General features: G+C 43.1%; 1 protein-coding gene and 1 pseudogene across 2 annotated transcripts in view; one reads left to right on the top strand and one right to left on the bottom strand.

Moving 5' to 3' along the window:
• Positions 1-292: 292 nt before the first annotated feature.
• Positions 293-26,036, bottom strand: part of ACAA2 (acetyl-CoA acyltransferase 2) — a 28,767-nt gene continuing 3,023 nt past the window's right edge. For both annotated transcript variants that reach the window (XM_047696395.1, XM_047696394.1), the window contains exons 2-10: positions 21,494-21,660; positions 15,632-15,760; positions 13,798-13,914; positions 11,497-11,644; positions 9,365-9,540; positions 8,701-8,830; positions 4,511-4,581; positions 2,026-2,180; positions 293-701 (exon numbers count right to left, since the gene is read on the bottom strand). In XM_047696395.1, coding sequence (XP_047552351.1) covers positions 617-701; positions 2,026-2,180; positions 4,511-4,581; positions 8,701-8,830; positions 9,365-9,540; positions 11,497-11,644; positions 13,798-13,914; positions 15,632-15,760; positions 21,494-21,660 — 1,178 coding nt within the window. In that variant the 3' untranslated portion in view covers positions 293-616. The remainder of the gene's footprint in view (positions 702-2,025; positions 2,181-4,510; positions 4,582-8,700; positions 8,831-9,364; positions 9,541-11,496; positions 11,645-13,797; positions 13,915-15,631; positions 15,761-21,493; positions 21,661-26,036) is intronic.
• LOC125082383 (AP-2 complex subunit beta-like) lies at positions 17,549-20,451 on the top strand (annotated as a pseudogene).

The following is a 26,036-nucleotide window of genomic DNA, read 5'->3' as shown; positions in this document are numbered from 1 at the left end:
CTCCTGTAGGATTCCCTTTCTGTGAGGGGCCTAGAGTAGTCTAAAAGCAGTAGAAAGAATGGTGCTTGCTGGGGTGGCGGTGGGGGGCAGGAAGGGGAGCTGGGGAGTCTGTATTGAATGGGGCAGAATTTCAGCTCTGCAAGACGAAGCAAGTCCAGAGGCTACTGGCGGTCGCACAACAGTGGGAATGTATTTGATGCCACTTAAAAATGGTTAAGATGGTAAATTCTATAGTATGTGTATTTTTCCTCAATTAAGAGATTTTTAAAAATCCAAGAAAGACATTAAAGGATCAGCAGAAGTTAGAGCAGTATTTATTCCATTTTCTTGCAATCGTATTATCTAAGGCATTTGTGGTAATTACATGGCAAGAGAATACAATTTCTTTTAAGGCCTCTGTAGTTGGACTTTTGTGCAGAAATATATCGTATTTTGTATGCATTTGAGAGAACTTATTTTATTCATGAGAAATACATCTTTGCCTCATTATCCCTTAATCACACTCAGCCACCTGCAGTAGAGGGCACGTCTCATTTCACAGCTGCTCCGAAGATCCCCTGCTTGGCTGTGGCCCGGCCCAGACAGTACGAGGGGGCCTCGCTGCGTCCCCTGCCCCTCAGGCCGAGCTCTCGATGATAACGGCAATGCCCTGGCCACCGCCGATGCAAGCTGACCCAACAGCGTATTTCCCGCCCTGACGCCTAGAAGAGAAAGCAGTGGCTGAAATGTACTCAAATAAAAAACAGAGCTAGTTAGAAGATTAAAGAACTAGAAAGAATAATGACCACATCTGCATTCTTCATCCTCATTCAGCTCAGTGTCTCCGTCTTTTCTCCAGGCCTCAATACTGATCTAGAGTCACGAGGGAAGGAATTCAGGAAACAGTATTTTTATTAAAAGAAGGTGCTAACAGAGAAGAGAGAAGCTGAAACAGATCTAGAAGCTGAGGTGTGCTCTGAGAAAGGAGAGGGGCCAGGAGGTCCCAGAGATGAAAAGGAAGGTGAAGAAGGGGCCGGCCTCTGATTTTTATATAGTCCAGATTTTCATGGCACAGGAGAGAAAGGGCAATCAGTGAAGTGTGCCCATGTGAACGGGTGGATGATTTAGAAGCATTTCTTGTCCCTTGCATAAAAATTAGATTCCTCTAGACCACGATCTATTCTCGCTCAATCCTAGAGAAACCACCTAGGAATTTTCTGGTGCACAATACTCATTTCAACTCCGTGAATTATTAAATGAGGGGCACCTGGGTGGCTCAGTTGGTTAAGCAATCATGACCTTCAGCTCAGGTCATGATCTCAGGGTCCTGGGATTGAGCTCCCTGCTCAGTGGGGAGTCTGCTTCTCCCTCTCTTTATGACTGCCACCCCCCTACTTGTGCACTCTCTAATAAATAAATTCTTAATAAAATAAAAAATAAAATAAAATGAAATGAATCCTATTTACCTTAACCTAACAGGAGCCAGAGTGATTCTTTTTTTTTTTTTTCTGGCTTGACGTATTTCGTTTTTTGCTTCTTCCTAACAGAGCAAAATGGTCCAAACTACATAGTACCAGAAGGAGGAGCTCTTGTATTAAAACTGAGAAGTATCAGACCCACAGAAGGGCTCTTCTGGAACCCTGGCACCGGTGAAGGAAACACTTAGCTCAGACCCAAACTAGCAGTTTGCTCCGGTTTCTTAAATGACAGCAACTAGCTCAGAATCCTCCCAATATTCTGTTTGTTCTCCTAAAGAACCGTATCTCACTCTTGTAACTGGCACTAGAGTGTAAGCACACGACGACGAACAAGGCCTCGGCAACACGAGGAAGCGTGCACATCCCAAGTGTAGAGCTCTAACAGGTCAGCTGGGCCATCTACACTGTCAGTCGCAAAGGGTGCAGCCATGTAACATGTTCCTGGTGAGCAGCAGTACATGGGGATATGAGGACGAATGAAAAATGCTGGACTGTTCTGAGGAAACCCAAATCCACGCATTTTTAACCAAAATGGCAAATATGAAACGTAACAACTTCTAGCAAATACCTTAATTCGTGAACCAGGTGTGCCATAATTCTTGATCCAGATCCTCCCAGGGGATGACCCAGAGCGATGGCTCCACCATTCACGTTGGTCTTACTTGGGTCAAGACCCAAACTCTTCTCGACTGCTAAGTACTGAGGAGCAAAAGCTTCATTCACCTAAACATAATCAAAACACAGATAAAAATCCTCGCTCATAAGTTGATTTTTAACCGAGAATGTCCAGTCCTGCTGATGACTAATTATGCTTTTTTTCTATTTAAACTACCTTTTATCTTCAACCACTCTTTGTAAAGATAATCAGGTTTGAAAATGGGTGTAATTTACTAACCAATACTTCAAGTCAACTGCACCCCTTGGAGAAAAACCCTCAGCAATGTTGTAAATGGATACCTAGTAGAGGCAGTGGGAGATGGCCCACAGGTTCCCGAGCTAGAGGGATGGCTCAAATCTTGGCTGTGTGCATGTTCTTTAAGCTCTCGACACCCGAGGTTCCTTCAACAGTAAAATGTAACTGTAGTACATCCTAGGAGTTACTGTCAAGGTTAAATGAAATCATGAGTATTAAGTGTCTGGTGTTATTATCTGACACATACCAACCACTCAGGAGATGGTTTCTCCTATTATTTTTATTACTACCCAGTACTACTAGCCACTCTTCTAAGAATAAACTGACACACAACCGAGGATAAACCTGCAGAGCCAGATACATAGAGGAACTGTTACTGTGTTGAAATCTAGCAGATCTGAGATCTGATCATACTGTATTTACTTAGCAAGGTTGGCTATGAGAATTACCTTCCTTCAGGTTCATAGCACTATAGTTTTATATGATCTTAGAAAATTTTATAGGTAAAAAATCCCGATTTTAAGAAAGGTAACTTTTACAGAGTCGAAATCAAAATCTAGCCTTGTGTTCTTTTCTACTGTATTTTGTGCTTTTCCAAGATGGTGTTTTGTTTGTCCTTGGGTCTTGCATTATTTTTCCATTTTATATGGTCATGTTTAAGGTGGTACTAAGGGAAGTGGAATATGAACTAGGGAAACTAGGTTTCTGAGCCAAAGTAAAACAACCATGATCATCAAAAGTCCCAAAGACAATCCTATCAAGGTGCTGAGAGCTATGTCCTTGAGCACATACACATCTATAAATGATTATGAACAGCTTCGCAGAGCTGACATATTTAAACAAAATTTTAAGTGTGAAATCTAGAGTCAGAAATCCAGGAATATTATTTGCGAATATGATAATTAAGCAGCCCCCTTGAGGCTTTAAGAATGGAAGAAGAGATTTAAGGATAAGCTGTTTGTCTAAAACCCTGGTTTCCTGGATGAGAGACGATCACACCTGTGCCGAGTGACAAGCCCCCTTCTCTACCAATTTAGAGAAATTTCCTTTGTTATGTTAGTTATTTCCCAATGTCAAGTAGCAAAGATGTTTAATTACCTAAAATTTTCAAATAGTCCCCAAATGTAAAATGTATATAATCCAGCTTTATTTTCTTTTCCACTCTTCCTTTTAATTATGCTAAATGCTTAAGATACCTTTGCTCAAAATGAACATTAAAAAAAAAAAAAATGGGGGCGCCTGGGTGGCTCAGTGGGTTAAAGCCTCTGCCTTCAGCTCGGGTCATGATCTCAGAGTCCTGGGATGGAGCCCCACATCGGGCTCTCTGCTCAGCGGGGAGCCTGCTTCCTCCTCTCTCTCTGCCTGCCTCTCTGCCTACTTGTGATCTCTGTCTGTCAAATAAAAAAAAAAAAAAAAAATCAGGGGCGCCTGAGTGGCTCAGTGGGTTAAGCCTCTGCCTTTAGCTCAGGTCATGATCTCAGGGTCCTCAAATCGAGCCCCACATTGGGCTCTCTCCTCAGCAGAGAGCCTGCTTTCCCCTCTGCCTACTTATGATCTCTGCCTGTCAAATAAATAAATAAACTCTTTAAAAAAAAAATCACCATACTTTTTTCTATGCCAAAAATTATCACACCCCAAATCTAGGCACAACTATGGTGTAAAAGACAAAGGTAAGTCTGGGGGATGGAGAGTTTTAACTTGGTGAGAAGGCAAGAAACCAAGAAACTTCTAGATTTGGCACCAGATATTAATTTTTTCTATTATGCCAATTCTTTTGCTTATATATTTTTTCATTTTAATGCATCAAAGGTCGAAGTTATTCTCACCCACCTTACAGAATATTCAATTCAACAAACACACTGGTAGTCTAAAATGAAATATTCCTGTAAGGTCCTAAGACGTTTCCAGGAATTCATATCTTAGTAGGAGAAATCAGGCTATTTTAATTATTTGAATATACATATTTTAATCAGGTAGAGAAAAGTACCCATCCAAAGCACGTAGTGGAAGTAATACTTGGTCACATGTCATCTGGAAAGGCTAATCGCACGGAAACAAAAAAAGCTATAAAATACAAATTAAAGCCATTCATGCTATACATGTTAGTAGCTTATTCATGTAAAACAGTCTTAACACTTACCTCTACCAAATCCATGTCCTTAAGACTCCGTCCTATTTTCTTCAGTGCTCCGCTGATAGCAGGGACGGGACCTATATAAGAACAAAATCAGTTCCATCTTATGTGGCAGTTATTAGTAGCCACAAATCTTACCACCTTAGCACATTATGGCAATGATGGGACCATAAAAAACCAGAAAACAGAACCAAAGTGAAAAGCTGGTTGTGCAAAAGTGCAAATGAGAGGCTCACGTGGAGATTTCTGCCAGAAACAGCTTTAAGAGCTCACAGGCAGGGGCACCTGGGTGGCTCAGTTGGTTAAGTGTCTGCCTTCTGCTCCGGTCATGATCCCAGGGTCCTATGATCGAGTCCTGCATTGGGTTCCCTGCTCAGCAGAGAGCCTTCTTCTCTCTTTCCCTCTGCCTGCCACTCTGCTTACTTGTGCTCTCTCTCTGTCAAATAAATAAATAAAATATTAAAAAAAAAAAAAAAAAGAGTTCAGACAGCCAAAGGAGTCCTCTATGCGGTTCTGCAGTCATTGACAGATTGTGCCCCCTATCGAAGGTCAAGGCAGACTGAGTGCTCTCCTGGGTCACAAGTAATATGCATTCCCAGTAGAGAATGACTGTGGCCACTCCGAATTTTTCAGGTCCATCTGGACAGAAGACAAGAAACGGCAGCTGTATCTCCACATGGGCACAGCAAGACAGGAAACCACAAGGCACTTCAAGGAAAAGATACCTGAAGCAAAGAAGCGTTTCTATTGCCAGTGGTAGGCAGAGATTTTAAACAAAACCAAACCCCCATGGCAGAAACGCAAATCTACCTAGTAAGACTTCTGAAACTTTAGCTCTCAGATTACTGACGATCACCAATGACAGTTTAATGCTGCTCAAGATTTTCAAGTTATACTGATACTTTCTCCCGAAAGGTAAAAAAGCCGGCTGAAGAAGATTATCTACTTCACTATTCTCAGAGAATGGAATGGCCATGTCTAAAAAAATTTGTGCGTTATGTTCTATTGAGTTTAAGTAGTCAGATATTCTGCAACAAGTGTCATACATATGCCTAAGGTAATATGGGAAATCGGTCTTCACAAGAAAAGCATGATGCAATCCAAACACAGTGTACTTTGTTTTGTCACCTAGTTAAAACGTTCCTTGGACAGCCGTCTGCTTACCAGTGAAGGGCATCCGGTTAGCGCTTTTCAATCTGGCTACTGATTTAACATAAAACCTAGTTCTAGATTCTCTTTGAATGTCTAAGGCACAAAAATAGGACAGTCAACAGCAGAGCCAGCAGTTAGCCAGCATGGCCGGGGATAAAGTACTCTACAGGGGTCAGAGACACACGGAACCAAAAGCTGAGGGTCTAACTCCGCTCTACACACCTCGTCTTCATCTCCACAGTAAGCGTGACTCAGTGCATTCTTATTAACTCAGAATCATTACAGACAATTGTTAAAAATATGTGGGGTCACAATCTGAGTTTTAAAGGACTGTTCCCGTAACACTGTTACTGGACTTCACAGGGACCCAGAAAGTTGTAATAATCTTGTTGGGAAAATGGGACCTCATTTCTAGTCCCGCCACTAATAGCTATGTGACGCTGAGCACCTCTTTTGGGCTGTAAGCTTTCTCATCACAAGTGCTCTGAACTGGTTTTTAACCTTCTTTTTAACCACTGGAATCCTCTCTACAAATGAAGCCCAGTAAAAGATAAAACCAGAGCTGCTATACCTGCAGAGGTTCAAGGCTTCCCCCACCACTGCTGCCACTGGGGAGTTCCAGGGAACATGGACTGTCTTTCCGTATGTGTCCTTCCTGGGAGCCAGTGCGAGTCCCAAGTCCCCGCTTTCCTCCCTTTTCTGGGTCAGCAGCTTCTCTTGCAAGGCTAAGGATTGCTTGATGTTGGATAACTACATAACCGAGGGCACTATTCTTAGAAATTGGAGTGATGAATTAATCCCCACCACTCAAAAACCACTCTCCGTTGTTTATTCATTTGGGGCAATCCGTGTAGTCACCAAAATCCCATACAACAACCAACAGATAGCTGTCTAGTGAAGGGACATCTGACACTGGGGCATTTGGTGTTTATGGCTCTGCTCAAGCCCTAAGGGAAAAAAGCAATCCTTCCACAATGGTATTCACTGTACTGCAGGGCCAGCATCCAGACCCTGGAACAGAAGAAAGGAAAACTACATTTTCTTCTTTTTTTTTTCTCTTTTTTAGATTAATATCTATCTAAAAGAGACACAGCGAGAGAGGAACACAAGCAGGAGGGGTGAGAGGGAGAAGCAGGCTTCCCTCTGAGCAGGGAGCCGGATGTGGGCTTCGACCCCAGGACCCCAGGATCATGACCTGAGCCGAAGGCAGACGCTTCATGACTGAGCCACCCAGGCGCCCTGGGAAAATGACATTTTCTTCACTATGTTAATGTACCAGAACCTATTCAGTGATATTAAACTGAAAAGAACTATAAAATAACTACTTACCTATATCAAATAAATTTGACTGATCATCAAGATGAGCCAGGTACACTTGAACCCCATACTCCCCAGGCTCCACCCTGGAACTACTGAAACAAAATCTTTTGGGGTGGGGTTATGGGGTCATGGGGAGATTTTGATGATCATTTGGGGTCTGGGAAACCACTGTTCCAGACACTGAAGGGATAAATACCATACCTTTTAAAGCTACTTTCCATCTCTAAAACAACAGCAGTGTTTTGGTGAAAGCAAGGAGCTAAAAGCTAATTAAGCTTTTAAGCCTAAAACATAGAAAAAACTGACTTTTAACAGATGGTCACATAGCTTACGGTTTTGGTTAAAGTTAATCTGAAACACAGTGAAAGTGACAAAATATGGACAGATACAGTTGGGTATTTACTATGTCCCCAGTGAGCACAAATGCTATTACTTGAGAAGAACTTTGAGGGACAGACCAAAGGATTTCTGAGAACACAGGTCAGCAACAGGTCGTCCCCTTCTACTCTGGATCCTGCTTCAAAATCCAATTTAGTTGGAAAAGGCCTAACTGCGCTCACAGAAAAACCTCTGGACCCATTGAGAATCTGAATCTAGCCCCAGAGTAGCCTTTTCTTTGGGGTATGAGGGTACAGACGGGATAGGACAAAGCCTCCAGCACTAGTATTTTTTAAGTGAGGTGCCTCATCAATTCTGTTTCCTGGAGAATGAGGACAGACATTACTAAAATTCAGCACATCTGAGGTTCCTAGGAGCACATCCAGCAAAAAGCTGTTTCTTTTCCTAATTCGTTATCTTTCAAGCCAAAAAGAGCATTCAGCTGGCCCTTAAACAGCACAAGTTTGAATGGAGCAGGTCCACTTACGTGCAGATGTGGTCAATACAGTACAGTACGATGAATATATTTGCGTACAGTTTTCTTAAGAACATTTCCTTTCCTCTAGTTTACCGTGAGAACACAGTGCGTACTCCATGTAACACACAAAGTGTGTGTTAAAAGCTTATGTTACGGGTCAGACTTCTGGGCAACAGGAGGCTCTTAGTGGTTATGTTTCATGGGAAGCAACAGTTGTACTTGGACTCCGGCTGTGTGACGGTTGGCACCCCTCGTCCCCGCGTTGTTCAAGGGTCAACTATACACACTTGTAGGGAGCTCTCCTGATCATCTCTGCCAAACTGAGATCCACTAGAATCCTTCATTTTCCTATTAAGTGGCAGCTGAGTCAGGAGGGCGTGACTCTGACTTCCGGGACAGCACAGAGGGAAGAGCACTTGAATTAAGAGAGGCCTGGTTCCCATCCTGGCTCCATCACTTACCCGTCTGGAACTTGACAAGATAACCTCCCTAAACCTCCATTTTCTCCCTCACAAAGGGGTTGTGCGAAGAGGAAATGAGACACACCAGTGGCCGCATGCAGGACACCCAGCGTTCAGCCATCTCTGTTTGGCCCCAGGATCTCTCCTTGCCTCTTGTCTCCTGTAGTCAGCACCTTGTAATTCTTCTGTTATATGCCGGGAGCCAGTCTTAAATACAGACAGTGAGATGTGATTACTGCCCACGAGCAGTCTTGGTTTTCCTACTGGGCCCGGCACAGGTTTTCTAGATTTGTTTAAATGACTGATGACCAATCTCCTTTTCTCCACAAGTGACCTTGATCTGGCTACCGTTTCAAGTATCTGAATGCCAGACGACTTCTCTCCAGAAACATGCACTACAAACTTACCGATACCCATGATGGAGGGATCACATCCAGACACGAAATAGCCCACAACTCTTGCCAGTGGCGTGAAGTTATGTTTTTTAACAGCATCTTCACTAGCTATGATAACAGCTCCAGCACCATCGGATACCCCCTTGGAAACAAAAACAGGAACATTGACTAGGGCAGAAGGACCCAGTTAATCAAGGTTTGAACTAATGCGGGAGTGTTAAGATTGTGGTACTATGTAAGAAACAGCATCACAATCTGGGCTACGATGAGGGCTCGCAGTGCTCCAGGAACTGTTTTAGGCACAGAATCCAACCTCACCAAGGGAAAACAGGAAACAATGTCCAGATATGGGGAGATGTAAGAAATCTGTTGAGGTGTATACATCAGAAAACCAACAAACCAACCAACAAACCCAGGAAAATTGGAATAATAACCAAGCAGATTTCCTTCTACAGTCCTTGTAATATTTTGAAAAGACTAAGAAACTGGAAGAGTATTATATGCGATTAAAGTATTTTGTTTGGGACTATGAAACCCCCAATTAACTGAATATGAACGCTGCCAGTTGAAGGTAAACAGCTAAAGACTAGCGTGAGAAGTCTCCAAAAGACCCCACAGGACTACTTTGCACTGAACACGGCAGCAAGAGCCCAAGGTGAGCTGCGGCGTCACCTACCGAGGCGTTGCCCGCGGTCACGGTTCCCTCCTTCTTGAATACTGGGGGGAGTTTAGTTAACTGCTCCAGGGTCGTCTGGGGCCGGGCGTGCTCGTCTACCTGCATTGTCTGTTTCCCCTTCTTTGTCTTCACCTCAATGGGTGCCATCTCATTATTAAAGTAGCCAGCATCATTAGCTGAAAGAGGAGAAAGACCATCGTGAGAATGGGAGAAAAAGAAGATACAAGAAACGAAATCAAACACATCCTTCAGTTTCGGCTCTACCCTTTCCTCGCAGCCTACTTTTAACATAAGCCTCTGTTACAGGCACAACTTACGCTGCCTCTCGAAGGACTTAATACACTGCCATCAATCTATGCAAATGCATTTTGCCTCCTTTTAAAATTGTAATTTTGATCTATTTTACTGTAAATTTTTTTTTTTTTTTTTTTTTTTACCAGGTATCACTAGACTATTAGCAGTCCTTGTCTGTTAGCTACAGATAGAATAGCACTAAGTAAACTTAATGTCTCATTTAAACTGCTCTGGGTGAGGTAAGAAGTAAATTGAAAAGTCACCAGGTCGTACAACAATAACGTATTGTACACTTAAAAAAATTTGTTAAGGGGGTAAAGTTTAAGTGTCTTTACCACTGTAAGAGAAAAGAAGTTGTCTCCAAAAGAAGTTACCGATCTAGGTTACCAAGTAATCTATGACTGAAATTTAATGACAAACAACCTGAAGAAATTCTACGAGCGATTACCGACACAGTTGTGAGTGAAACAGCTGACCTGCTTCCACCTCCATTGACTACAATGGACCGCAGTAATCTACAGCTTCCAGAAACAGAATACGGCAGGAGTGAGACCACCTTCCTTCTGATAGCCCTTTACAAGGGCAGGCTACACACTTCCCTTATTTGGTTTTCACAACTTTTATCTCAATTGTACAGATGCCCAATGAAAAAATGACTTGGTAGAGGTTGGTTAACTTGTATGAGGCCAAGGTAGAAACAGAGCTGATGACTCCTGGCCTCTGGACCAGTATGCTCCCACTTTAATGTGTAAGAAAAACACAGAGAAGAATGAGCTGGCTGGTATCGGCTCCATCCCACTTCTCCCTCTGAAATGCTAAGACGGACTTCATTCTCACTACTCCGAGTACTTAACGCCCCTGAAGAAGAGTTGCTGCTCATTTGTAATAGTTTAATTTAAAAAATCTTTTTCAAGAGACTAACAAATGTCTTCAACTCACCATACTGTCATGTTGCCCACTTTGGACCGGTCTGACAGTAGTGAGAAGTGTTACACCAAGGGCAACAGAGCTCTGGCCGCAGAAAGTTCTGAGTCTTCAAGTCAGCGCGCAACGATTCTCAATTAGGAATGGGAGAAGGAAGGCGCACAATGGGTCCTTTCCAAATATACCATCCCTTCCTCGTGAACAGGGTATGCTTCACAGAGAAGAACACTCTCTCTGGGCCAGCAGCTTCCGAGAGCCATCGTCTCTCACAGAGTATCAAAGCCCTCGCCAGCAGAGTGCTCTACGTGTTATACTGACATCAGAACCATTGAGGACAAAATTCAAGTTGGCCAGATAAGGTCAATTAGCAATGCCACTTTTTAGGTAGCATTTCTATATTTCAAAAGAGAAGCTCCTGGTTAATTTTGCAATCATTCACAGAATATCTACTCATCTAAACATAAAGGAATGATGAAAAAAAGTGATTTTCAAAAGGTACAATTTTAAATAAATATTATTATATGACCATTATAATCCAAAAATGACCAAAATCTTCTCTATTTTTTTAAACCCAGGTATAACTGACATACAATGTTATATTAGTTTCAGGTATACAATCTAACCATTCGGTATTTATGTATGCAGGACTGCACAATGATCACTGCTCTAAATCTAGTTAACATCTGTCCCCATACATAGCTGCACCAATTTTTTTTCTTGTGACAAGAACCTTGAAGACCTACTCTACTAGCAACTTCACGCATGCGCTCTACACTGTTATTAACTACAGTCACCATGCTGTATGTTACATCCCTGGGACTTACTTTATTTTATAACCTTTGACTCCCTCCGCCCATTTCACCCACCCACCCAAGTTTTCTTCTGTTGACACTTCTAACATGCATCTCACTGACCAGCTTTCCACCTCTGCTGGGACTGCAGGGCGTACTTGTCGCAGTCTTCTCTGCTTATGTTATATTTTGCAGCAAGATTCTCTGCGGTGATCCCCATGGGGAGCCGGATGTGCTCATCTGTTAATCCTGACCACAAAGCATCTTCCAGCTATTGAAAGACATGAATAGTAAGGTGATTGGTTAAAGTGTATCTTTTGAAAGTAATATGCTGTAATATCTTTACATTTAATTAATTGTCCCAATAAATGAAAGTAAAATTACGTTTTCTGATTATTATTATTATTACTATTATTATTATTATTATTATTAATATTCATCTTTGGTTCTGGGACATTTTAAAAAACACGCAATGCCATAATCAAATGCACGCATCCTCACTGTTCAGGGAGGGGACACAGGAGATCATCCTACAATCAAAAACGAAACTGCCGGGGCACCTGGGTGGCTCAGTTGCTAAGCGTCTGCCTTTGGCTCAGGTCATTATCCTGGAGTCGTGGGATCGAGCCCCACGTCAGGCTCCCTGTTCAACGGGGAGTCTGCCTCTCCCTCTCTCACCCTCCCTCTGTATACTCTCTCACAAATAAATAAATAAATAAATAAAATCTTAAAAAAGAAAAAAGGGGCACCTGGGTGGCTCAGTGGGTTAAAGCCTCTGCCTTTGGCTCAGGTCATGATCCCAGAGTCCTGGGATCGAGCCCCGAATCAGGCTCTCGCTTAGCAGGGAGCCTGCTTCCTCCCCTCTCTCTCCTTCTGCCTGCCTCTCTGCCTACTTGTGATCTCTGTCAAATAAATAAATAAAATCTTAAAAAAAAAAAAAAAAGAAAGAAACCCTCAAGGCTACTTTTTAAAGAAACCTAACACGGGATCTTCATGCAATATTTCCCTGTAGCCACCTGTGACCCACGATTCTGCGCTCTGCAGGAGTGTGCCTGAGCTCCTTCAGTGACAGGAACAGCTGGTTCTGTCAGGACTGGGAGGTGGAAAACCACACACAGGTTCCTTGAGGAACAGAAAAGTTACTTATTATCCAGTGGGTCAGTCTCTGATAAGGGTGCCCCCTTGCGTCTTCTCCATTGCCCCTCATCATCTTTGAGTCACTGACCTGTCTTTCCAAAGGTTTTCTTAATACTTGGTGTCTAAAATACTATTTCATATTTTCTAGGTCTTATTCTTTCCAATTTTCAAAAAGGCCAGGGGATGAACTAGATGAAGTGTGAACCAATCATTGCTGTTGGAAAATGCTAACAACAGAGAATGTCATTAGCCCTTTCCCATGGGAGGGACAGCACACTAGTGCCCTCTGTCAGTACTGTCATTCCAGTGCCAGAGCTCTCAAAGATGCGAAGATCAGTTTTTGTCTGACTGACTCAGGACAACATCATCTCTATTCAAAGAGAATCTTTAAAAAACAAAATTTGGGGCGCCTGGGTGGCTCAGTGGGTTAAAGCCTCTGCCTTCGGCTCAGGTCATGATCCCAGGGTCCTGGGATCGAGCCTCACATCGGGCTCTCTGCTAAGCCAGGAGCCTGCTTCCTCCTCTCTCTCTCTCTGTCCACCTCTCTGCCTACTTGTGATCTCTGTCTGTCAAATAAATAAATAAATAATCTTTTAAAAAATAAATAAATAAATAAATTTAAAGAGCAAAATAAAAAAAAAATCAATATAACAAAGAGAAGGTTTTCTGTGAAGAAGATACCTATTCAATGGACACTGCTCCAGGAAGAAAACTTCCATAAATCATAGTAAGGATTTAATTAGTGGGTTTACCATTTATTCAGTAGAGAAATTAATTACTTCAACCTCTGCCTATCTTTTTGATCTGCCTCCTCCTTTCCTCTGCCTCCCCAGTGTATTAATTCCATGATCAGAGGCGTGGTGAGGTAAAGTCTATGTGGATTTTTTAAATGCCGGTTAAGATGTCAAAACTAAAACCAGACTGGGGTTTTGAAATAGTTTACAAATTTCAAGTCATTTTTGTATTTTGTCCATCCCCTATTAACGAAACTGGTTTCAAAATCTGTTTTCTCTCCCAAAATGGTGTGATTAAAATTATTAGCATAGGGGCGCCTGGGTGGCTCAGGCGTTAAGCAGCTGCCTTTGGCTCAGGTCATAATCCCAGGGTCCTGGGATCGAGTCCTGCATCGGACTCCAGGCTTAGCGGGAAGCCTGCTTCTCCCTCTCCCACTCCCTACTTGTGTTCCCTCCCTCACTATCTCTCTGTCAAATAAATTTAAAAAATTTAAAAATATATATTAGCATAAATGCATGACAAATAATTTTTAAACATTTGAATGGTTCCAACCTTGAGATCTGATCCAAACTTGGTTCCAAAGCGTACGTTTCTGACACAGTAGGGAGACTGGCTCATGCTTTCAGTTCCTCCACATAAGACAACTTCGGCCTCTTTAACACAAATTTCCTATTGGAAAACAAATGTGCAGCAGTAACAAAAAAACTTTTACTGTGACAGAGGTTTGTATTAAGCAGTAAACTAACAGTAAATGTAATGATTTACAGTCTCAAAAGAAAATACTTGTCAAGTCATGGTAAAGCACATGCCACAGCACCCATCCCCAAGACACAGGGGGAGAAAAACCTAACAGACGTCAATTGTGTGTGCGCAAGTGACAGATTCTACCTATGTTTTGGCAAGGAATGATAATTCTTACCCTCGAAATAAATCTTGAAAATCAGCAGAGATATTAATGCCTGGCATAATATATAGATTATCAGCTGAGGATAAAGAATAAATCCTTTAAAAAGGCAGAAGAAGAATTTATCCCATTAATGCAGGAGTCTGATGCAAGTAACAGACCACACACAAGAATTGAGTTAACTGGGGCGCCTGGGTGGCTCAGTGGGTTAAGCCGCTGCCTTCGGCTCAGGTCATGGTCTCAGAGTCCTGGGATCGAGCCCCGCATCGGGCTCTCTGCTCGGCAGGGAGCCTGCTTCCTCCTCTCTCTCTGCCTGCCTCTCTGCCTACTTGTGATCTCTCTGTCGAATAAATAAATAAAATCTTAAAAAAAAAAAAAAAAAAAAGAATTGAGTTAACTGAGGAGGATTGGAAAAGGAAACCCATTTCTTCCTTCTAACACCTCCCACTATTTGCATTTCTCAGAAAAGAAGCAAGGAACAAGCCCCCAGAGCCAGTGTTCACAGTGACTGCTAAGAGAATCAGGACCACTGTTTCAGATACATTGTTACAGAAATAAATTAACATGAAAATTATACATCACAATATGTCCATGTCCTTTATTCTGTAAAAAAAAAAAAATGAAGATATTGGACAAATAAAATTGGATTTCACTGTATCCCTTTTTCCCTGTGCTCACGGATCAAATGTATTTGTCCAAGTACCCATCCCTTAAAAAGGAATGCATTTCTGACCATCCCCTAAACCCTCCAACTTTCTTCCTAGCCTTATAGTCTTTATTCCGTGTTTCACAGGCCTGCGTTCAAGTTCATGTCTCTGTAACTTAGTCACCTTACTGATCAGTTTCCTTGTCTGTTAAATGGGAATAGTGATAGTTCCCGTCTTACCGGATGGTTGTGAAGACTAAGTGAGATACTGAATGTAAATCTAGCATAGGTCAGGCACACAGGAAGCACTCGATAAAAGTGAGAGTCATGATTAGCTTTAAAAAAAAAAACTGTGATAAAATATACCTAAGTTCAAATTTACCATTGTAACCAATTTTAAGTGTACAGTTCAATAGGTGCATTCACAGTGTTGTCTGACCAACCACCATCACTCATCTCCAGACATCTTTTCGGTTCTGCAGGCTGAACTCGGTACCCATTAAACATGAACTCCTCCTTTTCTCCTCCCCCAATCCCAGCAACCACCACCCTCCTTTCTGTCTCTATGAATCTGACTACTCATATGAGGGAGATCATACAGTATTTGTCCTTTTGTGGCTCATTTATTCCACTTAGCATGTCTTCAAAGATCTGTGAGCAACTTTTAAGGAACTGTGGATTCTTGTATTCCTCTGTACTTTTCCAAGAAAAACCAAATACTGATCTTTCCTAATGAAGCACTATAAAGTAAAAGCCTACGGTGTTCTACTGAAGTGGGGCATTTTCTCCAACAGCTTTTAGCGTATTTTCAGAGAAGTAATAAAACGTTCCCATACCTGACATCCACTCACAATGGACTGGAAACCAGAGCCACAGAGTCTGTTAACAGTGAGAGCTGGGACCTCTTTCGGGACTCCCACCCGCAAACCAACGTGCCGGGCCAAATATGCAGCATCTGAAGAGCTCTGGAACAGAGGGAGAAGACAAAGAATGTCCTCTATAAACTTGGCAAAAAAGAGGACAAAATACACGGAAATGTTCGCAATCTATCAAAAATAATGAACTACATGGCTCTAAGGTAGGACACAATGTATACAGGTATAGCATGTATTTTATGTAATACATGTGTTTATTATTTGAATAAAAACTACAATTTGGTCTGCTGGTTTTTAAACACACAAAGTCCAAGAAATCCTTATATTACTATAGTTAAAATAATTCTTGTATTAATAGAAGATAGAAATTTGTAACATTAGAACAGTTTAAAAATAAAATGGACTATTGGGACGCCTGGGTGGCTCAGTTGGTTAAGCAGCTGCCTTCGGCTCAGGTCATGATCCCAGCGTCCTGGGATCGAGTCCCACATCGGGCTCCTTGCTTGGCGGGGAGCCTGCTTCTCCCTCTGCCTCTGCCTGCCATTCTGTCTGCCTGTGCTCGCTCGCTCTCCTCTCTCTCTGACAAATAAATAAAATCTTTAAAAAAATAAATAAATAAAATAAAATGGACTATCTTAAAATAATATGTTCCTTAAAAGAGAAAGTATCCGGGGTGCCTGGGTGGCTCAGTGGTTAAGCCTCTGCCTTCAGCTCAGGTCACAATCTCAGGGTCCTGGGAGCCCCGTGTCAGGCTCTCTGCTCAGCATGGAGCCTGCTTCCTCATCTCTCTCTGCCTACTTGTGATCTCTGTCAAATAAATAAATACAATCTTAAAAAAAAAAAAAAAAAGAGAGAGAGAGAGAGAGAGAAAGTATCCGAAGCTGTAATTTTCAACTTTTGTTGCATACCGGAAAACCAGGACAGCTTGACATACGAATGCTGAGCGTAACCAAACCAATGAAATCGGAAAAGCACAGGCAAGGCAAGGCTATCAGTAGACACTTTTAAAAGCACCCAGGGAGAGGCGCCTGGGTGGCTCAGTGGGTTAAGCCTCTACCTTCGGCTCCCGTCATGATTTCAGGGTCCTGGGATCCAGCCCTGCCTCGGGCTCTCTGCTCAGCAGGGAGCCTGCTTCCCCCTCCCTCTCTGCCTGCCTCTCTGCCTACTTGTGATCTCTCTCTGTGTCAAATAAATAAATAAAATCTTAAAAAAAATAAATAAATAAAAGCACCCAGGGGATAATGTGAAACTGAGGCTGAGACCTGTTGACCTAGGGAGGGGAGAGTTAAACAAGGACCCCAGGTTCCAAAGCAACAGCACTGGCCCGGCTCTGGGGTCCAAGAAGAGCAGTGATGGCAGGTGGTCTGCTACAGACTTACCAGCTGGTTACAATCTGCACTTTAGTGTTTTTATAGGTTTCCTACCCTATAACCCCAACCTGTGTATTTGTTCTGTGGTTCTGGTCTCCTGTTTATTTATTTGTTCTTTTTTAAGATTTTATTTATTTTGAGAGAGCGCACAGAGGGAGATGAAGACTCACGGCTCGAGGAGAGCCTGATACAGGGCTCCATCCAGGACCCTGGGATCATGACCTGAGCTAAAGGCAGACGCTTAACCCACTGAGCCACCTGGGTGCCCTTGGTCTCCTGATTAATGGCACACAAGTAATACTACCAGGTAACCAGGACCAGGTGTCAATGTGTTGAGACTTTTTACTGTGTTTACCATGATAGGAAAATTGTGAAAAAACAAAAACAAAAAAAAAACCACAACACACATCCAAAAGATACAGTGGCATAAAATGCAGAGCTGGAAGTGGACTCCCAAGGAGTCAGACTTGGCGTAGGAGTGAGTGTGTAACGAGCTTCTCACGCCTGCATGGATGCAGTGCTCTCAGCCTTCGGGAAAAACCTGGTGGAGTGGGTTCAGCCTAGTGTGGCAGACAGATCGTAAAGGACAGAGTAGTAAATTGATACCATACACAGCAGAGCTAGCTGTGTCTGTATAAACAGAGAAATGGGCTTAGCCACAGAGGTTTAATCTGGTTGTCTCATGCAGTCACACAAGCCAGGGCTTGGATGCACAGTTGTATCTCATGTTTTATGGTCTCCCAGCCTTTCCATCCTAGGCACTTTTGGACAAATCTTTGTCCTCGTTCAAGGCTTTGTCAGCCCCGAGACTGACTTAGAACTGGAAGTTTATACCTTTTTGACCTCCGTAACTCACTTAATTCTTTTCATATATGAGAACCGCTAAGGACAGAATACTTTGGTACCTTTAAAACCTCTCAAAACATCAGTTAGTCGATTCCCATTATTCGTTGATTCTATACTTGCGAATTCACCTACGTGTTAAAAATTTATTTGTAGGGGCGCCTGGGTGGCTCAGTGGGTTAAAGCCTCTGCCTTCAGCTCAGGTCATGATCCCGGGGTCCTGGGATCGAGCCCCACATTGGGCTCTCTGCTCTGTGGGGAGCCTGCTTCCATTCCTCTCTCTCTGCCTACTTGTGATCTCTGTCAAATGAATAAATAAAATCTTTAAAAAAAATTTATTTGTAACCCCAAAAGTAATACCTCCAGCACTTCGGTGGTTATTTCCAGATTATGGGCAGGGTGGAGGAACATTGAGAAAATTTAGTCGCCTAAAATAATACACACTTTCCTGGCTGAAGAGGAACAAAGGGACACTCAGCCTTCTTGTTTTAGCTCTCATGCTATTAACAAGTGTCCTTTCTGGGTGCCTGAGTGACTCAGTCCGTTGAGCGTCTGCCTTCCGTTCAGATCATGATCCCAGGGTCCTGGGACTGAGCCTCCTGTGCAGGCTCCCTGCTCAGCAGGAGTCTGCTTCTCTGTCAGCCCCTCCTTCCCTCCTGCTCTTACACTCTCTCTCTGAAGTAAATAAAATCTTAAAATCTTAAAAACAAACAAAAACAAATCTCCTTTCTGTGGTCTATTTATTGCAACGTTTTTTGCATTTTTGTGCTTTTTGTTGGAAATTTTGCTGTTCAAAATCGCCGCAGGCATAGTGCCATCGAAGTGCAGTGACACACAGAGCACTGCAGAAGCGCGCTGGGGACCTCACCTGGACCAAAGGAAACCAGATGGTCCAAGAGGTAACTGCTGCCATCAGGAACATCTTACACCAACAGTGCAACAAGTACGAAAGTACCAGTGCCACTCCGTGTGAGAACGTTGTCTTGCTGGATGAACCAGACCCGTGAGCAGCTGTGATTTGGATCGGGGCAGAGATGAGTTACTGGAGAGCGTCCTGGAGGGTTTTCCTGATGAGCCCAGGTGCCGCTCACTCTGCTTACTGCCACAGCGAAGCTGCTTCTCAAGCAACCACCAGAAACACAGGAGCTGCTACAGCAGGTCTTGAGTTTGACAACACGGGATTCTGATAAACCTGACCTTCGAGACCAGGGCTATTTACCAGCATCTTCTCTCAACAGACCCTGTTACAGGCAAAGTCGTCGTCTTGTGTGAGAAGCCACTGATGTCTGAGACAGATCTTATTGTGCCAGCTCTGCTGGACGAGCTCATCTGCCACACCGATCTTTGACCTTGGTGTACCATAAGCCTCCCAATGCTTTTGTAGAAGGAAGTCATGGAATCCGTCCCAAACACGTGCCAATACATCATGGGAGCACTGATGTAGATGACAGCCTTTGGCACTACCACTGCCATGATCTTGGAACAGCCTCAGGTTATCCCCTCTCAAGGTGACCTTCTAGACCTTCTAAACCTTGACCTCAGTCTCCCAGTCAATGTGCTTCAGGTGTCCTCCATACAGATGGGAGCAGCAGATCTCCCTGGAGGAGGACTAGATGGTCCGGTGAGATGGTCTTTCATCCCATCCTCAGGGCCTGTAACCTTCGCTCCTCTACTTACTCCCACTGTGGTCAGCAGTGGTCTGAATGACATGTCAGCACTCTCCATGGGACAGGCATGGGACCTGCTGGCTGGGTGGTTCCTAAGGCTGTCTGGCTGCCTGCAGTAAAAAATAATGGTCTGGAGATTTCCAGGACATTTACTTACTGCCAAGGTCACACCTACGTGGAGATGAACTTCACCAACAGTGCTGTGCAGCACATGACAGACTTTGCAATCCAGTTAAACAAGAGGAGCTTGGAGGTCATCCCCAGCACTCCTCTGGCAGACCACACACCACAGATGGCAAAGCAGCATGCGGATGTCTCCCTGCCTCTGAACACCTTAGGTCCTGTCACGAGGATGGAACCTCTGAGTAACTGCAGGTGGCTGTGAAAACCAATGTTTGTCTTCTCCTTCAGCTTCTCACCCACTCAGGGTGCTCTCTGTAGAAGATTTCAAAATGGCGCGCCAGGTCTTCCTTGCAAGTGGAAGGCCATTCCCAATGAAAAAGAACTTCAGTTTCAGATTAAGGAATGTCCATTAAATACTGACAGTTTCCAGCAAACTGAAAACAGCAATATTTATTGCCTTGCCAAGAGGAATGTGGAAGGGGAGGCCATGCTGTACCAATCCGTGAAGCTCAATAATGGCATTTGGAGTTTGGCTGAGCTATGTATCCAGCCAGGAAACCCACACGGCACGCTGTCACGGAAGTGCAGAGCTCCCAAGGTCTCCCAGGACGTCTGTGAGGTCTATGGCAGCATTTCTGAAAAGCTAACAGACGGGTCCGGTGCCCTTTGGTCATCCTGTGACTGGTGCAAGCCAAGAACTCTTAACTGGAAGAAATCGTTTTGCCATGTAGACTCTGAACCCAAACACGCTGATGCCACATCCCAAGGTAGTGACTAGTCTAAGCTGTGCTGCCATCAAGGCACAACCTGTTGCATAGTTTTAGCTTCTCATGAACATCTGTAAGCACTGCTTTAATCACTTCCCACCTCTTGTCACATACTGCTGCTACCTGTCCTTACTTGTGAGCTTCTCCGTAGTGTGTCGACAGCTGGCATTTTTGAGCGGTTTGGTATTTTGTAACTGAGAGCTCATTTGGAAAGCAGAAAAGGACAAAAAACATTAAAGGAAAAGTGTCACTGAGGAAAAAAATGAACGAAGCCATTCAGACTCCACTGCAAACAAAACTGGTTGTTGCTAGAAGCAAAATCTCTATGAGTCATGGCTCCGGAGCAGAGGTTGGGGGTGGAAATAATTGCACACCCCCGTTCTGGAGCCTTATTCCTGCCCCAAGAGCTGAGCACGTGGTGGAGGTGGTGGCAGCAGCCTCCAGTCTTCTTGGCCTGCCTCTCCTAGTATGGAACAACCACTTTCTGAGCCAGCAGAACAGTGACAAGGTACTTGCCGTGGCAATGCACTCTGCGTGGAGCTTCTGTTAAGCCAAGGGCCGGGAGGAAGAAGGGAGCCCCATCTCTTTGGCAATACTTCAAAGGAATATACAGCTTTCATTATCTATGAAATGATGTGATCTATTTTGTAGACCTCAACATAGCAATGTAGAAGGTAAAGGAGTTTCTTATTTCCGTAACAAATACTGACCAAGGTCCTGCTGGTTAAGAAATTATAGGGGATGTCTTACACTGACCAGGTTTTCTACCCTCCTTAGTTGGTAAACAGAGAGAGCCAACTAACTTTAGATAAGTCAAGGAAATGAATCTGATAGAGAAGCAATGAAATGTAACCCCAATGGGATAGATATAGAGCTTCTGGATTATATGTGGCTTTGATGTATGCCATCACTTCTAGAGTCAAGGATTACTTAAATCATAAATACCTTTAACTATTAACTAGTTCACAGTTCACTATTAAGACATATTAAGTTATCTTCTTAATAACACAAAGCAACAAGAAAGAATACCGACCTCCCTTCTGCCCTACTGACCTGGATGACATTGCCTACAATGACACTGTCAATGGTCTCAGGTGAGACCTTGCCCGCAGACAAAGCAGCCTTGGCAGCAAATTCAGTCAAGTCGGTAGCTGTGAAGTCCTTCAGAAGACCTCCATACGCTCCAAAAGGGGTTCGCTTAGCGGCAACGATGAACACACCTGTAAGCAGAGACAGATTCCTCAGTGTCCTGAACATGCTTTAAATAATCTCAATATGAAACCTAGTACTAGGTACTGTTTTCAATTAGAACTTAGACAATTTTTGTCCCAGAACAGTACATGAAACAAGTCCCACTCACAGAAGCAGTCTTTTAAGGAAGGGGTATCAGCTGGAGCAGTACCTACATGCTGGCCCCCAGAACTGCACGTTGCAACGTAAATCCATCCTGGTAGACAACATTCTTGTCCTCCGGTGAGCTACAAAGCTAGAAACATTTGTTTAAAACTAAAATGTTGGGGTGTCTGGGTAGCCCAGTAGGTTAAGCGTCTGTCTCTGCCTTTGACGCAGGTCATACTCTCGCGGATTCCTGGGATCCAGCCCCACACTGGGCTCCGTGCTCAGCGGGGAGCCTGCTTCTCCCTCTTCAGTTCCTGCTCCCCCTTCCCCCAGCTTATAACCTCTCTCCCTCTCTCTGTCAAATAAATAAAATATTTTAGAAAAAAATAAAAATAAAAATAAATAAATAAATAAAACAAACGCTGGGACAGCTGGGTGGCCCAATTGGTTATGTGTCTGCCTTTGGCTCAGGTCATGATCCCAGGGTCTGGGGATGACATTAAGCTCCCTGCTCATTAGGGAGCTGCTTCTCCCTCTGCCTGCCGCTCCCTCTGCTTGTGCTCTCTAGCTCCAACAAATAAATCTTAAAAAAAACAAAACAAAACAAAAAAACTACAGGGGCACCTGGGTGGCTCAATGGGTTAAGCCTCTGCCTTTGGCTCAGGTCACGATTTCAGGGTCCTGGGATCGAGCCCCGTATTGGGCTGTCTGCTCAGCAGGGAGCCTGCTTCCCCCCTCCTCTCTGCCTGTCTCTCTGCCTACTTGTGATCTCTCTCTCTATGTCAAATAAGTAAAATAAAAAATCTTTAAAAAATAAGATAAAACAAAAACAAAAACAAAATGCTTCTTCGATGTGCTGAAGTATATTTCCTAGTCACAGACTCAATGAATCTCCAAATTAAAAGTTCTCTTGAGGTTTGAGGCCAACCACTCACCCCACAGAAAATTCCTGACCCAAGAGACAAAAATTCCTCTGCTAGAAAATTTACAGTAAGGCATACTCCACTGTGTGAAGCAGTGTGCCTATGAATGGACAACCTAAAGTATGATTTTTTTCCTCCTACATAGCTAAGCCAGCTTACCCAGTCTTCCATCCACCAGCTTACCTAAATGTATCCCAAGTCAGAAAAACTGTTTCTACAGGAAAAACAAAAAAAAAAAAGGAAAGAAAAATTGTTTCTAGAATTGATAATGTTTTGAATGTGAACTACATATGCCTTTAACTTTGGAGCCATAGGATGACTAAAATACAAATTTCAAATAATATGAACCATTTGTTACCTTTTACAAAGTGGACTATCTTTTACACAGATAGCCCCTCCGGATCTAAAGTCAGCTAACCTGTAACATCTCCCACCTCTGAAGTAAATAAAAGGCATTCTTACAAAACTTCTTTAACATCATTTCTGGTTGCTTTCTTCTGAAGACATTCTAGTTTGCCAACATCCTGTTAAAACATGTCTCTTAGAATACAACAAGATTTCCTGATTCAACTGTAAGGGCCTACTTAGCCAGAGTGAGCCATTTTATTGTTTATGCAGTAAACTTAGATTGAACCTGCCCCTTCCCCCAAGAGGAAAGCACTTAGAAACAGAATTGGTGAAATACGGCCGAATAGCCCCCGATAACGGAGTCCAGATTCAAGGACGTGTCTGGCCAGACGGAAACGTCCAATCAAGGGAAAGCGCACGTATTACCTCCCTACCCGCCAAGGACGTGTTCAGCCAAGTGGAGATGTCCAATCAAGTAAAAGCGCACGTATTAGCCGCCAGGGAGTGTGAGCCCCCACCTTTTGGGCACCAGACACAGGCGCCAATTCTAGCTAAGGTCATAGGCTCAATTAGATGACTATCATGGGGTAGAATGTAATTCAGTTGGCCACCTGTGTGTGGCCAGGCTCAACCACATGGCCTTTACTCTATAAAAGTTAGTCTGTGAGACTGGGAGGGGTCGCCTCTTTGCAAGAGACGGCCCTGGCTGGTCAGTTTGATTCTCGATGCTTGGTGCGAAATAAAGCTTTGCTTGACCTTCGCCTTGTATCAGTCTAGTCCTTTTGTCTACGGACCCTTTCACAACCACAAAGAATATAGGGGAAATTATCTATACATATAGTAATGTAAATTAAGAGTATAAAATTATGGTATCACTATTAGTCCAACAGATGTTCATGCAAATAAATAAAAATTGCTCCTAACTGAGGCACTCTACTGCCATCTCCCCCGAAAAAGGCTACAGAAGTCTCTGACGATGGGAGTGATACTCATTAGAGCTGTATGAGGCAAAATTTGCACATCGGGAAGCAGCACCCAATATAGCCCGTTTCATCCCACTAACATTTATTAGGCACCAACTAAGCACTAGACATTTTATCACTTTTCATTATCTCATCTTCCTAACAATACCGCAGGTCAAAAGTACGGTGGTGCGTACAGGAGGCACTTAGTATGGGGCAGACCTCATGCCTGGTGCTTTGCATACATAGGCTTCTCCCAAAACAATCTGAGCTCACATTTCCGTGTCCTGCCAAGAAATTATGGGACTTTTAACAATGGGTTTGTGTCAAGATATTAACCTGTAATTGAGACCATATAAACACTATACCATGCTTGGTATTTAAGTACAATTCTCCTGATTATGTTAGTGGAGGCTATCTCTTTTGTGGAATAAACTCAACCTATCCTAAAAAAAACCAAAAAACAAAAAAACCTCCCAGAACCAAACCAAACCAAACCAAAACAACTTCAGCTTCTCCTTTCATTCCTACTTTGAGAAACTCACAGTCTAAAAGAATTTTAGGAGGGGCACCTGGATGGCTCAGTCAGTTAGGTTAGGCATCAGGTGGTTAAGCATCTGACTCTTGATTTTGGCTCAGGTCAGAATCTCAGGGTCCTGTCATGAAGCCCTGCTATGGGGCCACTCAGAGTTTGCTTGAGATTCTCTCTCTCTCCCTCTCCCCCTCTGTTCCTCTCCCTGCTCATGCACTCTAATTTTTAAAAATCTTAAACCCCCAAACATTAAAAGATAAAAGAATGTTACTCCTAACATATGCAATCATAATTTAGAAGAGAACCAATTAATTTTTACAGATACAATATTCAGATATTTACAAGCCCATAAATATTACTTCAGTGCATTACAGATCTTTTGTTCTGATAGATGGGTTACTTTATGGCACTATACCTTCCTCAATTTCTGCCAATGTCCTCTAAACCTCCTCGCCTGGGGCGCCTGGGTGGCTGAGTTGTTAAGAGCCTGCCTTTGGCTTAGGTCACGATCCTGGAGTCCTGGGATTGAGCTCCATATTGGGCTCCCTGCTCAGTGGGGAGCCTGCTTCTCTCTCTCCAGCTCCCCCATGCTTGTGTTATTGCTCTCTCTGTCATAAATAAATAAAATCTAAAAAAATAAAAAATAAATAAACTTCCTGGCTTTAAAATTTTCCTATTTTTATACTGGTATTTTATTTCGGTTTTCTTTCCCCTTCCCATGTCTTCTTCCTAATTTCATTACAGCCTGATTGTGGTCATGGCTCCTATCTGACCACCTCTCCAGCAAATAACAATGAGGGTATAGAAAAATGACTAGCCGACGGCCTTGGAAAATGAACAAAACTAGGCAGGTATGGAGGAGATGTGGAAGAAGGGAACAGTACAGGGTGAGTGTTCAATTTATTTATAGCCTCTGACTTAAAGGCAAACAGTCCACATCACGTGAATGGCTAGAACTCAGAAACTCAGTCTTATTGGCTTGAAGACTCAGAGAACTGAGTTCATGGCAACCACAGCCACTGGTAAATAAGAATGAAAGTGGGAAAGGAAAGGACCACAGGCAAGAGCCCAAATCATACACATGAACTCTGCCTAAGTATCTGGCTGGCCCTTTAACCATGACCTACAAACACCTTAGCTAAGGCTAACAGAACTGAACTTAGATTTGAACTGTTACCCGCTCCCGGGGAAACAGAGTTTACCGATTCCAAGTTCAGATGAATTAACTGCCTGCAAATTAAACAGCCAACCAACCAATCAATAAATTAACATGCTTTGGAAGAACATAACAGAATCAGGCTCTACAATGTTTCATATGCAACGTTCATGCTACAATCCAAAATTAATGCACATATGAAGAGCCAAGAAAATATGATATTTTAATTTTACTTATTTTATTTTTCTTAATATGATTCATTCTTAAAAGACAATCAACAGAGACTATCCCCAAGATGACCCAAATGTTAGAATTAGCAGACAAGGATTTTCTAACT

The sequence above is a fragment of the Lutra lutra genome, chromosome 12 (genome assembly GCF_902655055.1).
Source record: "Lutra lutra chromosome 12, mLutLut1.2, whole genome shotgun sequence".
Taxonomy (NCBI): domain Eukaryota; kingdom Metazoa; phylum Chordata; class Mammalia; order Carnivora; family Mustelidae; genus Lutra; species Lutra lutra.
This window is presented reverse-complemented; position numbering and strand designations above follow the sequence as displayed.